Genomic DNA, 18,274 nt, shown 5'->3' with positions numbered 1-18,274 from the left:
TTCACTTAATTTCTATTTTTTTGCCATCACAAAAAGGACTGCTATAAATAGTTTAGTACATATTTTCCTCCTTTCCTTGTTTCTCTATGGGATACAAGCTCAGTATGGTATTTCCAGATCAAAAAGTATGTATAGTTTTGTAACTTTTGGGGTATACTATCAAATTGCCTTCCAGAAAAATGTTAATCTAAAAAAGTTTGATAAATACAAGTTAACTATTTTTAACAGCTTGAAAATTATATAAATAAATTGCAAAATACTTCATAAATATAAAGATAAACAATTCGAGAAATATTCAATTTCTTATGCTTGGGCTGTGCTGATATAACAAGAACAGTAAGACCTTTTAAATTATTTTACATTTTTAGTGTTATACCAATTAAACTACTAAAGGATTAGTTTAAAATCATACAAATAATTACAACTTTCCCTTCAAAGAACAACATATCTAGAGAAACAATGATCAAAGCAGGTATGAGAAGAGGAGCATATATCCTTCTTAGACTTCAAATTATAAAATTGTAATCATCAAAAATAATGAGATATGGATGAAAAGATAGACAACATAAATAATTGCAATTATTTGAAATTAAATATTTGACAAAAAAATACTTGCAAATTGAGTATAATACTATTTGCTTTACGTAACTTAAAGTGTTATTGGGAGAAAAGCACTTTATGAACCTTAAAGTAATAGTATAAAGGTGAGATATTTTCTTTTTTTTTCCCTCCAAATACTACAGTCAAAGAGAAAGCTGGATAAGAATAAAAAATTTTAACTGAGAGGGGAGGTCCATGAATTAATTAAAAAAAAAAAACAAGGTTATAACTTTATTTCAATATAATTTCCCCTTATTGTCTTATGCATTTAAAGTCATTTTGAGATAGAGTTGAAAGACTTCACTAAACAACTACAGGATCTATGGCACAACAAAGGTTAAGAACTGAAGTACAAGATCTCTAAATTTATTTTGGCTCTAAGATATTTTATTGTGCTTCAAAGATTTCAATGGTTGAAATCATTAACTAATAATCAAAACTTCTGATAATGTTTATTCTCACAAAGGAAGGGTATTCCTCATATTATAGATGTATAATGTATAATCCATTGCTACAGTAGTATTTGAAACTTTCCCATCTACATGGACTCTACCATAACTTTTTACTCTGTATAATCTTTCATAGGCAAGTATCATCTCTATACCTTGATAATCCATTACAGAAAAGTTTAGTAAAGGATACTTTATCTCTAATTTTAAAAAAAATGATGATATTCACCAAGCATACAAGGATAAGCTGTCACTGTACAGAAATGAATCAAATGATGCTTTGAAATACATAGGCAATAATATCTAAGCAGAATAGTATAATTCATATATATTAATTTCATGTTTTGGAGAAATCTTAGGTCATCAGCATAGAACAAATTTAAACTCAGATCCTCTGATTCTAGAATCAGTGCTCCAACAATTGTACCATAAATTTTCCTTACAATTAGATCATAGTAATTAGAGCTAGGATGAACTTTCAGGTGTCATATTAAGAAAAGAATTGTTCAAGGAGCTGACTTTTCTAAGATCACATGGACAATAGTAGAAAAAACAAGATTCAAATACAGATTCTTGGACTATAAACCCAGGGCACTTTCAGTTCTATCAGTATTGGAAACTGCATAGTCGTATAAACCTGAACTTATTACCTGCTACCTTATGATAATCAGAGCTTGTTCTATCATTAAATGGGTTAGCTCTAGAAGTGGGGAGAAAGGATCCAGTCATAAGGAGTGGAGCTCAAGGGGGCAAGTCTGTTAATAAAAACACATTTTTTGTTAACCTACTATGTGCCAAGCACTGTAGTAAATGTGGATACAAAGAAAAGCAAAAGATAATTTTTTTTTCAAGAAACTCAAATTATAATGGAAGAGGCAATATGCAAAAACTCCATGTAAAAATAAGATATATACAAGGTAAATTGGAAATAAGCAATAAATGTAAGACACTAACATCAAGAGGGAATGTGAAGGGCCTCTTAGAGAAAGTAAGATTTTTAGCTGGGAATTGAAGGAAGCCATAGAAAGAAGGGAGATAAGATGGGAAAACATTCCAAGAATGGAGGATAACCAGTGAAAATGTTCAGAGTCAGGAGATGCAATGCTTTATTCAAGGAATAGCAATGGAGACCAGTGTCAATGTATTGCACAGTATATTTGGAGTATAACTTACTGAGAATAATATAAAATAAAAACATGGACAGAAATTGGTGAAATCAGAGAATTTTAGTTGAAACCCAGCTTAACATTTTTTTCTTTTTGACATTTTTAATGGCATAATAGAAATGTTGACTTAAAAGAAGTGGTAATAAAATTGTTCATTTTATATAATTTTTTTCATTTCTTGGTTATTCTTTTTTGTACTTGTTCAAAATAAACAGTTCAAAGAATAAAAATTAATATTGTAGATTAAAGATAAAACTCTTTTCTTGGGGTACTGATTCTATTCTTTTTTTAAATTAATGGCCAAACTCTTTTGAATGTTATCTAGAGTTAGAAAATAAGTGGTCTTCTGGGGAATGATGGTACCTATTCCATTCCTTTTGATTCATATCCTTAAGCCAATTATTACCACCCTTGTCTACTCCAAGCCCAACACCAATTCCATTGGTGACCAGCAATAATCTTAGGGGAGACTGATCCATGAACCTGATGATTTGATGAGCTTGAATTTCATACGACTTGTTTTCTCAGGTATCTAAACATCCCCTATCCCCAAACCAGTTTCTGTTCTGCTCTGTTGTAATGTTGTCTCTGTCCAGATTTTAATCTTTCATAATTAGATTTTATGAACACATCTTCCATACATGTTGTTGAAATGATCGATTAAATTGTGTTCCCTAAAGTCGTTTTTATAGAATTGATTTATAATATTAGATCAAGTATCCTTGTATAAGAATTATTTTCTATATAGAGATCTTTTCAAAACTCAATATCAATTCCAGTTTATAAATTAATTGGGGACATATTCTTGGAGATCTTTTGTTCAAAACCAATCTAATTAAGTCCCTTTTAACTCTGATGCACTATGGTTCTCTTATTTTACAAATTCCTATAATTTTTTCAGCATTATGATCTTTAAGAGTGAGAATTCCCTTGGTATGAGACTTCTCCCTTAATCAACACAGATTGACAATCTATGAATTTAAACAAAGAAAAAGCATTTAGTAAATGCTATGTGAAAATCCTTGCAAAGCCCTGAGGATACAACTGAAAAAAAAAAAAGCTAAATTCCAAATTAGTTTATACTCTCAATTCTGGAAAATATGTAGAAGAAAATTCATCTGCAGGGCAGATGGAAGAAATTCTTAATTCCTAATTGTTGGACAGGGGAACTAGGTCAAATGTGATATTGAGTTATGAAAGACAGGAGACATACATGTTGGAGGCTGGCGTGGCAGATGGTGACGTCTATATTCCATTTCAACTGAAAGAAATAATTTGTATCTTCTATCTCATGCAAGCCATCTGAGTAGTCAAGCAGCCAGAGGAAGGGAGAAAGAGAAGGAAGGGGGTGAGAGTATCCTGTGGTAGTCCACCTTTTTACCTTGCCATGTAGCTCTCCCATTTGGGATTCATATAGGGAGGTAGTATAGCATAATAGAAAGTACACTAGATTTTTGAGTCCAAATTACAGCTCTATTTGCTACCCTCATTACCTTAACAATTCACTTATCTGGGTCTTTGTTATCTTCTCTAGAAAATGGCTAGATGTTATCTGAAATCCCTTCCAGGGATTGGTCTGACCTACATAAAATTAAAAGACTTGTGGTCTTATAGCTGATGTCAGAGCTGGGATTTGAAATAATCCTTTCTTAACTCAACAAGTTTTAGTATAAAAGGAAGCTATATACTTGACAATCACTTTGGGAGTAAATAGAAATTGAATCTAAGGAATTATAATCTAGGTATATATATCAACTATTTCTAGACTGGTTCCATGATTTCATTCTTATAGGAACCTTCCTTTCCTTAATGCAGACTGGCACCTGTTCTATGATTTATATCTTGAGATGACCAGTAGAGAAATAACTTGTTCATGATTACAGAGGTAATATGAGTCATTGACAGGATTTGAATGCAGATTTGTATAACTGCAAGACTGACCTGACATTATACCAGTTTTGTATATACTAGATGGGCCATTACTACTAAAAATCCGTGGCTAAACACATTACCATAATCTGTTCAAATAGAAATTTCTGGTAATAAAGTTATTGGAAGGTTTTTGAAAAAATTGGAATTCAATTTTTATTTCCTTAGAGATATATTATAAAGTTAGAAAACAAATTTGGTTAGATTGCCTTGGGGAAGTAGTGAAGTTCTCTTAATTACCCCAAGTTTTTATCTGAAATAATAATCTATTGTTTAATATCAATATTCTTCTGCTGTTGCCTATATATAATCTCCAAATGAATATTTTTTTTCCCCAAAGGGCAATGGAGAGAAGCTAGTTTGAATAGACTGGAATCTACTCCATTGGATTGGATTGGAATCCAATGTAAATAAAAAATTATATATAAATAGGAGGGAGAAAAAGGGGAAGCAGGCATTTTCATAGTAAGGATTAACTAAAAATGGATATCCTTCATGATCCACTGGTATCCACATGCTATTAAAAAAAGAGGAAAATCCCCCCATTTCATCCCCCAATATATTGGATAACATCTGATGGTAGATTTATAGGAAAGCCAAACTAGTGTTTTTATATATATATATATATATATTATATACAGTAGAGCTGTATAGTATTGGCACAGATAGATGGATTGCAGTCCTGTTCTGCTGGAAACCTACAACAGTGAGATATAGTCTATAGAGGCAATACAATAGATAAGCAATTGACTAGAAATCAGAAAAAAAATATATTTAAAATCTACTTCTGACATTCGCTGTGTGTACTTGGCCAGATCACTTACAGTCTCAGTTTTTTCATTAGTAAAATGAAAATAAAAGTATCTCATTGAGTTTGGCAAAGGTGGAGCTCTTTGTCAGCTATATTGATGAACCATTTTAAAAGAAGCCTTAAGAAATTGTACATTTTCGAGAGATTAAAAAAATTTGATGAAATTTGTGGAAGGTAGCTATTATTATAAGGAAAATTCCCAAACTTATACATGTGCAAGTAAGAGAGATACACCTCCCCCCCCGCCCCATTTTGAATCAGGTTTACATCAACCACTTAAAACTTAAAAATAATTATGTCAATACATAAGTAATTCCAAAGAAGGATAAAAAAAAACCATCACAGTAATGTTTTATTATTAATGAATTTCAGATTATTTTAGGAAAAATTGTACACTTGGCCACAGAACAGAGAAACTTCACAGCAAAAAGTCCTATTGTTAGATCTCTCTGGAGAGTAAGCCACCCTGACCCACCTTTAAAAGGGTCAGGTTTCACTCCAGTCCTTGTGACATCAAATTTTAAATTGACATGGAAAAGAACAGATCACTTATCTATATTACTTGTATCTTCTAGAGAATCCAAAATTTAGAAATGAAGCTGATTTTAAGCTCAATAGTTGAGTCCCTCAACATTCCTGCAAAATAAGGAGCACAAAGGTGATAAAGGGAGACCAGAAGCAGAAAGTGGATAAATTAACACTGTAATGCTCCACTTGTAAACAAACACAGGAGAGATTGGCTCCAGGCCCAGAGAAGCTGGGGGTTCAGTTGTGGTAGATCTGTTATCCTAAGAGTCTAAGGGTTTTGTTTGTTTTGGGAAGTTACCAGGAATTTGAACGGCCTCTCTTATTTTTCTTCCCCCAATTTGGCACTCTTATGAATCTTCACTTAAGAGAACATTATTAACCATCTCTTCTGAAATAGTAATAATCTTGTTCCTACACCATAGGTAGTGATAAAAATAGCTACTACAACAATAACACAGCTGAATTGTACAGTTTCAAAAAAGAAACAGAATGTAGATAATAATGCCTTCAGTTATAAAGATAAAATGTGTAACATATTCTACAAAACACAGCAGTTTAAAAAAAACCAAGGTTTACCTCCTTTTCATACTTTAGTGAAAATAAAAGTCACTAACATTCTAAGTTGAATGGTACAACCTAATTTAAAAGATAAATATAACTCTTATCAACAGCTTTTTTTTTTTTTTTTTTTTTTTGGACTAAATTTGTAAGGGCAAAATAAAATTACGTACTCTACAAATCACAAGGATGTATTTAGAACATTAAAGCAATTTAAGTGGAAGGGTCCTGCGATCTTTATGATTGTGTGTACAGGAACCAACAGTGGAAAAACCTCCTCTATTCCTTATTGCTTAGGGCAGCCACCCCAGGGAGGACTTTGCCTTCCAGAAGTTCTAGGCTGGCACCACCACCGGTGCTCACATGGCTGACCTTATCTTCAGTGTCCCATTTGGTACAGCACGTGGCAGTATCTCCACCACCTATGATGGTGATGCAGCCCTTAGCGGTGGCCTCTACCACATTGTTCATTAGCTCTTTGGTTCCCTTGGCAAAGGTTTCCCACTCAAACACTCCAACAGGACCATTCCACACAATTAACTTGGCCCGGGCCACAACTTCAGCAAACTCTTTGCTGCTCTGAGGACCGCAGTCCAAACCCATCCACCCAGCAGGTATGCCAGACTCCACGGTGGCTTCACCAGCTTTGGCATGCTCATCAAAACTTTCTGCAGTGACAAAGTCCACAGGGAGGGTTATCTTCACGCCTTTCTTCTCTGCCTTAGCCATCAGGTCCTTAACAATCTTGGCTCCTTCTTCATCAAATAGAGAGTTGCCAATCTCCATGTTGGAAATCACTTTGAGGAAGGTGAAAGCCATTCCACCGCCGATTATCATCTCGCAGACTTTGTCCAGCATGTTGTTGATCAGCTGGATCTTGTCTGCAACTTTAGCGCCACCTAAGATGGCCAGGAAAGGTCTCACGGGGTTCTCCAGAGCCTTAGCAAAATACTCTAGCTCCTTCTTCATGAGGAAACCACACGCTCTCTGGGGAAGGTTCACTCCAACCATGGAGCTGTGGGCCCGGTGAGCAGTACCAAAAGCATCATTGACATAGACATCCCCCAGCTTGGAAAGGGACTTCCGGAAAGCCTCTACTTTGTCCGGATCGGCGGTGACCTTTTCCCCAGATTCATCCTTGCCTTTCCCTTCTTCCTCCACATGGAAGCGGAGATTCTCCAGCAGGAAGATGGAACCTTCAGGGGGGTCAGCACAGGCCGCTTCCACTTCAGGCCCCACACAATCCTTCAGGAACTCGACGCTTTTGCCGAGTAAGGATCTGAGCTCGGCGGCCACGGGTTCCAAAGAGAATTTGTCCGGCATGGGGATGCCGTCCGGCCGGCCCAGATGGCTCGCCAGCACGATGGATTTGCAGCCGTTATCCAGGCAGTACTGGATGCTAGGGACGGCAGCCTTGATCCTCTGGCTGTTGGTGATCAGGTTGTTCTTCATGGGCACATTGAAGTCCACCCTCATGAGAACGCGCTTTCCCTTGACGTCCAGCTCGTCCAAGGTGAGCTTGTGGGAAAGAGACATCTTCTCCTTGGGGACACAAGTGCTAGGGAGTTCTGAGGGACTTCTTCTGGTGGTTCGGGCGCAACCTATTTCAAGAGAAAAATAATACATCGTCAGCCGCTTCTTTGGTTTTCTATTCGCTTTGTTTCTAAGGTCAGAAAATATCAAATCGCAATGACGCGTTGCCCAGGCAGTCGCGGGGTCCCGCCGTCTTAAGGGCTGCGGGGAGGAGCCAAGGAAGCCGCTCGGGCTTTCCCAAAGGCCTTCCTGGGGAGGCCGGCCGGGAGAAAAGCCGGGGAGGCGCTGCCCAACCGTACCAGGGCCGACCCAACTGTCACGCGGGGCCCGTTTCTGATCGCATTGTTCCGGCTCGCGCAGAACCCGAGCCCGGCCGCCATGGCTCCAGCCGCGCCGGGCTCCCGCACGGAACTCGCACCCCGAGTCATTCGCGTCCTCCCGCCCAGGGAACCCAGCAACGAAAAGGAACACCTCACCCCTCCGCTCCCCGAAAGGGCTGAGTCTGCAAAGCGCGCTCCCGCGGAAGCCTGCCAGGAGGCGGGGTCAGATTGGAAGTAGGGCCCGGGCCCGCCTGTGCGCGTGCCCCGGAGCAGTGGGGGAGGGCCCGCGGCCTCCCGCGCTCCGTAGTTTTCGCTCTGGCGTAGGCGGTTTCTCTCTCTCTACCTCTAGACCCGGTAAGTAGCGGAGCCTTTCCGCCGCCTAAGCTTTGGGCGCGGCGAGCAGTCCTGAGCTCCCCGCCCAGTTTTCTAAGTGCCCCCCTCCTTGTTGGGACCTCCACCCCTTTTAGGGCGACGGGAGGGTGAGGAGGGTCTGGGCCAAAGCCCGCGAACGTCGCTCCCTCCTGCCAGCTTGGGCTTCTCGCCGCTATCTCCTTTCTCTCATCTCTCCTATCTTTTCCTGCTACTTATTCCCCTCATTTCCTCTAATTTTCCTATCCCTTCCTCCTTCCTTTTAGTCTTTTACTCTTTTCCCTTTTTTTCCCTTTCCCCTTTATTTCCTTTCCTCCTTTTTCCCTTCCTTTCCTTTAATTCTTTTTTTCTCCCCTTCCTCCCCCTCTTTTGTCTTCCTTTATATCCCATTTCAAACGTCGGAGTTAGGCAACTATATACTTCCAAAAACTATTTTTGAAATTTAACGTTTTTCCTTATCTTAAATAGAAATCTAACTCCTTTTCCCTTTTCCTTCTCTTTTCCTGTCTTTGCTCCCTTCCTTAGATCTCTGTAACAATCTTTCATCTCTTTAACTTATATTTTTAACTTTCTGAAATTCAGTTTTTTGGGTTTTTTTTTTTTTGCCTTTCCCTCTTCCCTTAATATCCAATGTTCATAATATTGAGAAATGTTTCTGCATTGTTGGGAAATGGAGAAGGTATGCCAGGAGTGCTCAATTTTGAAATTATTAGGTGGCTAACCCCAGGAATCTTGTTCTTACTTGAAAGTAACCCAATGAAAAGAAGGAAACGTCATCGCCCACTGCCTGTTTCTTGTGGCTAGCATGATTATGTTTGTAGAAATCAAATTTGTAGAAACAAATCCCCCATCCTACATCAGAATTTCTTTTGAAGTCGAATGAATGTTGGTGATTTGAGAAATCCAGGGGCTGGAAGTCCTTCTGTGCTAGCAAGCACACTTGGAAGTCTCTCAATTACCATGGTCCACTAAGAGTCCTAAATTGTATTTGTGCAAAACAAACCACTAACATTTATCAAATAACAAGAATGTGTAAGGCACTATGGATGCTTTAATCAGGTTAAAGTCCTTGTTCTCTAGCAACTTATAGTTTGTAGGGGGGATAGGCATCTATATGGATATATCTATTGCAATGAGAAAAGTGCATAGGAAAGACCAAATTAGAATCTTGAGAGGTTGTAGAAAGGGAATATCAAGTAGAGATCACAATCTTTTCATTTTAGAAATAAGGGAGTTAATAATAAATAGCTTTAGGAATAGAAAACAAACTCCACTAAGTGATGACCTAACCAGTTTCTTTAGGTTTTTTTTTTCAGTGAACCAAAATAGATGACAATGATCTAAATAAATGATTTTAAATCCTAAAATTAAAATTTTGTCCAGGATTTACAGCTTGACAGAGACCCTAGGGAACAAATATAATGGATGGAAGGAATGTAACAGTTTACAGTTAGAGAATCTGGGTTGTAATTTCAGTCCAGGTATTAATTAACACGATTTTTGGCAAATCATTCTTGGATCTCAGTTTTTTATTTGTAAAATATAGGGTTGATTGAGAAAACTTCTGAAGCCCCCTCCTACATGGTCCAATAAACTAATTCAAATCTTAATTTGGGGGATTAAGAGGTTAAATATCTGAAGCCAAAGAGTCATTCCTAAAAAGAGACATTCAATTGACCTCATAGTGTAGAACTAGGGGTAATCACAAAGTTACATAAAGGTACATTACAATTCAAGATAAGGAAAAATTCTTTAACAATTCCAAAAATAATGTTTTCTGGAGATAGTGAAGTTTTTTTGTTTTTGCTTGCTTTTGTTTTTTTAATGGCTAGGCCACCACTTGTTGATTTATAAAGAGGAGATTCCTGTTCAGGAATAGGTTGGGCTAGATTATATCTGAGGTGTCATCCAATTTGTGGCCGGGTTCTAGTTTCTATTTTATAAATAAAACTGAAAAGCTGTTGGGTTAAGATATTAAATACTAGGTATGCAAAACTGCTGGCATGCAAGTTTATTTTGGTATTAAAAAAAAATCCTGATTTTTAAAAATTGTGGTTTTCTTTGATAAGCTTTCAGTACATAAGAACAGGATGAGAATAATTAAGATTTGAATACCCAGTGTTTGAAGCAAGATTAGAAAATAACAACTTTACATAGATAATATTTTTCTATAACATAAAAATGACACTTATTTACATTGATATTGACCTTTTTTAAGTTCTGGTTATTTCCTATTTGTTGTCAGGTTATTATGAGAAGGATGGTCCAAAATATACTAACTTTTTTTGGTTTGCTTTCACATCAAAGTTTACTTGGTGACTAAGGCAACAGGTTAGGCAAATCTGCCTCTAGGACATTTTGCCTTTTATTTTTGGCTAACCCACAGTTTCTATAATAATTCACAAAATTTCAATGTAAGTATGATTTTAAGGACAGTGTCCTTGCGATCACAGTAGTGTGTTATAGAAAGTCAGGCTTTCCTAAGGTTTTTGCCTGGATTTATGTTAAATGCACCCATATTTCATTCAGAAACTTAAAAGCCTTATTTTCTACAAGCTCTTTACCCTTGCCAGTTGTCATCATTAGGTAATGGTCATCTTGCCCTTGTCCCTTCCAATCTTTGTCAAAGTAATAAAATGTATGCCATTGAATGAAAGTTTGAAATCTTGTCATAAAAAAGTTCTCTTTAAACATCCAATTCTGTTGTGAAGCACGTATTTTGTCTCTAAAAATAAACTTTCAATTACTTTGGTTCATGTTGTTATATATTATCTAGGATCAAAAATGATGACAATACAAAAAACCAAAATATAACATGTTTCAAAATAAAAATTTTTCTTATCATTTGTTTAAATTGTACAATCTACTAAAAATTTAAATTGTGTGTTAGGAAAAAAAAATGGATTAGCTACGGGAGAGATTAAGGACTGAAAAAAGGCTATTGGATTTAACAGCAAGGAGATCATTAATAAATTTAGAGAGCATTTGTAGTGGAGTGAAGCTTGGAATCCAGATTGTAAGGGAGTAAGAAGACAATGAAAGGAGATAAAGTAGAGGTCTCTACTAATAGATTTTACAAAAAGTTTAGCTACAAGGTCAGAAATGATCTTGAGGATTTTTTCCAGGATGGATATATTTGTAGTTAGTAAGAAATAGACCAATAGAGAGGGAAAGACTGAAAATTAGTGAAAGAGTAAGGCTTAGAAATTCGAAATATTAGAATACTAGTTCTGTTGAGAATTTTAGAAACTATACTTTTTCTTTGATTGTGATTTTGGGAGGAAGTTTAGACAAAAATATTTAATATATAACCTATTCACTTAAAAATTATTTATCACATCCTCTGTAAAAGGTATTATGTTAGTTGCTCTGTGGGGCTATAAAGATCTATTTGGCATGACCCATGCTAGTAAGCAGTTTAGAATTTATACTAGATGGCAATGTGAAAGAACTTCTAGTGTTTGAGAGGCAATATGGTGCACAACAGTGCAGAGTCCTGAATCTGAAATTTGGAGAGACTTGAATTAGGATATAAGCTCTGATGCTACCTAGGCCTCTGACCTTGAGCAAATCATCATTTCTCTGAAATTCTGTTTCTTCTACTGGGGGAATCCTTGCACAGTATATGTGGCAAGGAGGGTTTGACATGAAAATGCTTTGTAAACTTGAAAATGACATATAAATAAGAGCTATTTTTTTTAAAAGGAAGATAATAAAGAATAGCTAAAAGAGTATTGTATAGACAGAGTAGTGGAAATGACCTTGGACTTGATACATACTAGCTGGGTGATCTGAGACAAGTTTTCCTTTTTTTTTAAAATGAGCACAATAATCTTCATACTATTTGCCTTGGAGGGCCTTTTTGTAGAAACTCTTTGGAAAACCAAAAAATGCTCAATAAATGCTATTATTTTCATTCTAACTTTAAAGTTCTATTCATATTTCACCATTATGCAAGGTGATCCTGGATTCCCAAAAATCATATTAATGAAATATGAATTTTGATCCTACCAAATTAGATAAAAGTATAAACAGTTACTATATCTCTGTTGCCAGGGGAGCAGTTTTGCTAAGATAAGAGGATATAATCACCAAAAGGTTGACCACCGATGTTGAATTATTTCTGGCCAGTGCTGGAAAAACTTAAGTTGATGAAATGACATATTTTGAAGATTTAGAGTATTTCTTATTAATAATAATAGCATCTAGCAGATAGCCTTTCCTATTTTTAGATGAAAATGAAAATGTACAAGGTTCTTTAAAAAAATATTTAATATTCTCCAGTTGCATGTAAAAACAATTTTTAATATTTTCTGTAGAGGGCTGAAACTTGAGTCAATGCACTGAGGTCAGGACTGCCCAGCACTTGAGGCTAACTATCAATTGGACAATACTCTATGGGCATATGCTTGGAAAATGGTTCTTTCCACTATCTGTACTGGCTCAATGATTGGTGTATACAGAGGATTGTAGGAGGGACTAGGGGGTGGAGTAAGACTAGCCAGGGTCACTCTTTGGCAGTAGACGAGGGAGAAGGTGGTGGCGGAGATTCTGCTTCTGTCCTGTTCAATCCTGTGTCTAAGACCAAGAATAAAGACTATGGACTTTTTTACTTCCCCCATGTACTTTATGTTCTTGTCAAATTGGCCTAGTTGCCATTCCCCTTACACAATATTCCATCTCCCACCTCCACCTTGCACAGACTATCCTACCATGCTTCCTGACTTTCACTTTTTGGAACACTTGCCTTCTTTCAATGCTCAATTCAAGGTTTTCCTTCTATAAGAGATATAACCTATGTTACTCTCCTACCAAATTATTTTATATATAGTTTGCATTTACTTTTCTCTCTAGTACATGTTCTAGTCTTCCAGAACAATTTATGCTCCTTGAGGACAAGGAACGACTTGGAATTAGGCTTGGTTTTAACAAGTTTTGCCTAAGTATAGGTTAAGTAGCTATTTGATAAATAAAAATTAAGAAGAATTAGCTTTTTTTGTGACTCATTGAGCATTGAGCATAGGCTTTTTCAGTCTGGTCATAATAGAAGTTAGAGGCTCTCTTAGGATTACCCAATCATAGAAAAGTGTTGCATAGGGATAAATGAAGGATTTTTTTTTAATAGCTTTTTATTTGCAAAATATATGCATGGGTAATTTTTCAGCATTAACCCTTGCAAAACCTTCTGTTCCAACTTTTCCCCTCCTTCCCCCCCACCCCTTCCCCCAGATGGCAGATTGACCAATACATGTTAAATATGTTAAAGTATAAGTTAAATACAATATATGTATATATGTCCAAAGTTATTTTGATGTATAAAAAGAGTCGGACTTTGAAATAGTGTACAATTAGCCTGGGAAGGAAATCAAAAATGCAAGTGGATAAAAACAGAGGGATTGGAAATGCTATGTAGTGGTTCACACTCATTTCCCAAAGTTCTTTCACTGGGTGTAGCTGGTTCTATTCATTATTGAACAAATGGAACTGATTTGGTTCATCTCATTGTTGAAGAGAGCCACGTTCATCAGAATTGATCATCATGTAGTATTGTAGTTGAAGTATATAATGATCTCCTGGAGGTCCTGCTCATTTCACTCAGCATCAGTTCATATAAGTCTCTCCAGGCCTTTCTGAAATCCTCCTGCTAGTCATTTCTTACAGAACAATAATATTCCATAATATTCATATACCACACTTTATTCAGCCATTCTCCAATTGATGGGCATCCCCTCAGTTTCCAGTTTCTGGCCACTACAAAGTGGGCTGCCACAAACATTTTTGCACATACAGGTCCCTTTCCCTTCTTTAAAAGCTCTTTGGGATATAAGCCCAGTAGTAACACTGCTGGGTCAAAGAGTATGCACAGTTTGATAGCTTTTGAGCATAGTTCCAAATTGTTCTCCAGAATGGCTAGATGTATTCACAATTCCACCAAGAATGTATTAGTGTCCCTGTTTTCCCACATCCCCTCCAACATTGCGCATTATCTTTCCCTGTCATTCTAGCCAATCTGAGAGCTGTGTAGTGGTATTTCAAAGTTGTCTTAATTTGCATTTCTCTGATTAATAATGACTTGGAGCATCTTTTCATATGGCTATAGAAATAGTTTCAATTTCTTCATCTGTTCATATGCTTTGATCATTTATCAGTTGCAGAATGGTTTGATTTCTTATAAATTAGACAAACACTAGATTATTAATGTTATTGACTATTTTGTCCTATGAAGCTAACTTGTTCCATTGATCAACTAGTCTATTTCTTAGTCAATACCAAATGATTTTAGTGATTGCTGCTTTATAATATAGTTTTTAGATCTGGTAAAGCTAGGCCACCTTCATTTGATTTTTCTTTCATTAGTTCCCTTGAAATTCTTGACCTTTTCTTCTTCCAGATGAATTTTGTTATTATTTTTTCTAAGTCATTAAAATAGCTTTTTTTTGAAGTCTGAATGGTATAGCACTAAATAAATATATTAGTTTAGGTAGTATTGTCATCTTTATTATATTCGCTCGACCAATCCAAGAGCACTTAATATTTTTTTCCAATTGTTTTGATCTGACTTTATTGTGTGGAAAGTGTCTTTTAGTTTTGTTCATATAGTTCCTGATTTTCCCTTGGCAGATAGATTCCCAAATATTTTATACTATTGGCAGTTACTTTAAATGAAATTTCTCTTTGTATTTCTAACTGTTGGATTTTGTTAGTGATATATAAGAATGCTGATAATTTATATGGGTTTATTTTGTATCCTGCAACTTTGCTAAAGTTGTAGATTATTTCTAATGGCTTTTTAGTAGAATCTCTGGGGTTCTCTAAGTATACCATCATATCATCTGCAAAGAGCGATAATTTGGTTTCCTCATTAGCTATTCTAATTTCTTCAATCTCTTCCTCAACTCTTATTGCTGAAGCTAGCATTTCTAATACAATATTGAATAGTAACGGTGAAACCGTTATTTATTTATTTATTTATTTACTTTTTGCTTCACTCCTAATCTTATTGAGAATGGTTCCAATTTATCCCCATTCTATATGGTGCTTACTGATGGTTTTAAATAGATGCTACTGACTATTTTAAGGAAAAGTCCATTTATTCCTATACTCTCAAGTGTTTTTTTAAGAGGAATGGATGTTGCATTTTATCAAATGCTTTTTCTGCATCTTTTGAGATCATGTTTTTTGTTAATTTGGTTATTGATAATAGTCAGTTATGCTAATAGTTTTCCTAATTTTGAACCAGCCCTGCATTACTGGTATAAATTCTACTTGGTCATAGAGTATTATCCTGGGCATGATTTTTTATAATCTTTTTGCTAATATCTTATTTAAGCTTTTAGCGTCAATATTCATTAGGGAGATTGGTCTATAATTTTCTTTCTCTGTTTTCAACCTACTGATTTAGGTATCAGTACCATGTCTGTGTCATAAAAAGAATTTGGTAGGACCCCTTTAATCCCTATTTTTTCACATAGTTTATATAGCATTGGAATTAATTGTTCTTTAAATGATTGGTAGAATTCACATGTAAATCCATCTGGTCCTGGGGATTTTTTCTTAGGAGGTTGGTTAATAGTTTGTTCTATTTCTTTTTCTGAAATGGGACTATTTAAGCAATTTACTTCCTCCTCCATTAATCTGGGAAGCCTATATTTTTGAAGGTAATCATGCATTTCACTTAGGTTATCAAATTTATTAGCATAAAGTTGGCCAAAGTAACTTCTAATTATTGTTCTAATTTCCTTTTCATTGGTAGAAAGTTCTCCCTTTTCATTTTTAAGACTAACAATTTGATTTTCCTCTTTCCTTTTTCTAATCAGATTTACCAAAGGTTTATCTATTTTGTTGTTGTTTTTTTTTTTATAAAACCAACTCTTCATTTTATTTATTAATTCAATAGTTTTTTTCACTTTCAATTTTGTCAATTTCTCCTTTTAATTTTAGAATTTCAAGTCTAGCATTTGACTGAGGGTTTTTAATTTGCTCTTTTTTTTAGCTTTTCAAGTTGCAAGCCTAATTCATTGATCTTTTTTTTCTCTATTTTATTCAAGTAAGCCTCTAAAGATATAAAATTTCCCCTTATTACCGATTTGGCTGCATCCCACAAATTTTGGTAACTTCTAATATTCTATTTACCTCTTTAACTTCTTTCTTACTTGTTTTGTGGTTTGATTTATCTAATTCTGAGAGTGCCAGGTTGAGATCTCCCACTATTATAGTTTTGCTGTCTGTTTCTTCTTGCAACTCTCTTAACTTTTCCTTTAGGAAGTTAGATGCTATACCACTTAGTACATGTATGTTCAGTATTGATATTGCTTCATTGTCTATGCTACCCTTTGTTAAGATCTAATTTCCTTCCTTATCTCTTTTAATTAGATCCAGTTTTGCTTTTGCTTGATCTGAGATAAGGATAGCTACCCCTGCTTTTTTGACTTCACCTGAAGCATAATAGATTCTGCTCTAGCCTTTTACCTTTACTCTGTATGTATCACCCTGCTTTAAATATGTTTCCTGTGAACCACTTATTGTAGGATTCTGGCTTAGATGCAGTCTTCTATCCGCCTCTGCTTTATGGGAGAGTTCATCCCATTCACATTTATGGTTAAAACTACGAATTCTGTATTTCCTGACATCTTATTACCCCAGATTATGCTTTCCTTTTTAATTACACCCTTTACTCCCCTCCCTAGTATTAAACTTATGGGCACCATTTGCCTCATGCAGCTCTCCCTCTTTAGAATCCCTCCGACCCCCTTTGAGTCTCTTCCCCTTTCTTATACCTTTCCCTTATTACTTTTTTCCTTTTCCCTTTTCCTCTCCCACTTTTTAATGAGGTGAGAGAAGTTTCTCTGTAAACCAAATATATCTTAATATTTTCTCTTTGAGCCAACTCTGATGGGAGTAAGATTCACACAATGTTCCTCCCCCTCGCTACATTCCCTCATATGTGATAGATTTCCTTTGCCTCTTTCTGGGATGTAATTTCCCTCTTTTTATCTCCCCCTTTTCCTTTTTCTGATACTATCCCCTTTCTACTTCTACTTCCCTTTTTTTGGTATTATAACCGTAAAATCAAATTATGCACTCTTTATGTATACCCATAACAAATACAGCTCTCAAGAATACTTTTTATCTCTTATGCTTCTCTTGAGTCCTATATTTGGAAGTCAAGTATTTTGTTTAGCTCTGGTTTTTTCATTAGGAATAAATGGAATTCACCTGTTTCATCGAATGTCCATCTTCTTCCCTGGAAGAAAATGCTCAGCTTCACTGGGTAGTTTATTCTTGACTGCATTCCAAGTTCTTTTGCCTTTTAGAATATCAGATTCTAGGCCCTTCAATCTTTTAATGTGGAAGCAGCTAGATCCTGAGTGATCCTTGTTGTGGCTCCTATGTATTTGAATCGTTTTTTTTCTGGATGCTTGTAATATTTTTTCCTTAGTCTGATAGTTCTGAAATTTAGCCACAATATTCCTTGGAGTTTTTATTTTGGAGTCTCTTTCAGCAGGTGTTTGATGAATTTTTTTCAATGCCTATTTTACTTTCTGATTCTTTTACACCTGGGCAGTCTCTTTGATGATTTCCTGTAAAATAGTATCTAGGATCTTTTTTTCATCATAATTTTCAGGAAGTCAATTAATCTTCAGATTATCTCTCCTGGATCTATTTTCCAAGTCTGTTGTTTTTCCAAGTCGATATTTAACACTTTTTTCAATTTTTTCTTTTTTTTTTTTTTTTGGTTTTGCTTGACTGATTCTTGATGTCTAAATGACATCTTGATGTCTCATTTTTATTTGTTCAATTCTGATTTTTAATGAGTTATTTTCTTCAATAGCTTTTTTTTTTTAACTTCTTTTTGTATATGTCCAATTGAGTTTTTAAATGAGTTGTTTTGCTCTATGGAATTTTTTTTTATATTTCACTAATTTTTTTTCCTGAGTTAATTTTCTTTTTCCAGTTCACAAATCCTACTTTTCTAGGAGTTCTTTATCTTTTCCAATTCACAAATTCTGT

At 35.6% G+C, this 18,274-nt stretch overlaps 2 protein-coding genes across 8 annotated transcripts in view; one reads left to right on the top strand and one right to left on the bottom strand.

The window, feature by feature from the left end:
* Window positions 1–5,465: 5,465 nt before the first annotated feature.
* Window positions 5,466–8,134, bottom strand: LOC100925190 (phosphoglycerate kinase 1). 3 transcript variants are annotated; one of them, XM_023503121.2, is made up of 2 exons: window positions 8,051–8,134; window positions 5,466–7,642 (listed from the first exon to the last, which is right to left on the bottom strand). In XM_023503121.2, the coding sequence occupies exon 2, from the start codon at window positions 7,575–7,577 to the stop codon at window positions 6,321–6,323; it is 1,257 nt and encodes a 418-aa protein (XP_023358889.1). In that variant the 5' UTR covers window positions 7,578–7,642; window positions 8,051–8,134; the 3' UTR covers window positions 5,466–6,320. The 3 variants fall into 3 exon arrangements, with proteins under 3 accessions (XP_023358889.1, XP_023358890.1, XP_003769346.1); XM_023503122.2 differs by lacking the exon at window positions 8,051–8,134 and adding an exon at window positions 7,874–7,938; XM_003769298.4 differs by lacking the exon at window positions 8,051–8,134 and having other exon boundaries at window positions 5,466–8,020.
* Window positions 8,135–8,157: 23 nt separating this feature from the next.
* Window positions 8,158–18,274, top strand: part of MANEA (mannosidase endo-alpha) — a 68,416-nt gene continuing 58,299 nt past the window's right edge. For 2 of the 5 annotated variants that reach the window (XM_003769299.4, XM_031964513.1), the window contains exon 1: window positions 8,158–8,248. The gene's annotated coding sequence lies outside the window, so the exon portion shown is untranslated. The remainder of the gene's footprint in view (window positions 8,249–18,274) is intronic. The other 3 variants (XM_031964514.1, XM_031964511.1, XM_023503120.2) reach the window with 3 other exon arrangements.

The sequence above is a fragment of the Sarcophilus harrisii genome, chromosome 4 (genome assembly GCF_902635505.1).
Source record: "Sarcophilus harrisii chromosome 4, mSarHar1.11, whole genome shotgun sequence".
In the NCBI taxonomy this organism is placed as follows: Eukaryota; Metazoa; Chordata; class Mammalia; order Dasyuromorphia; family Dasyuridae; genus Sarcophilus; species Sarcophilus harrisii.
This window is presented reverse-complemented; position numbering and strand designations above follow the sequence as displayed.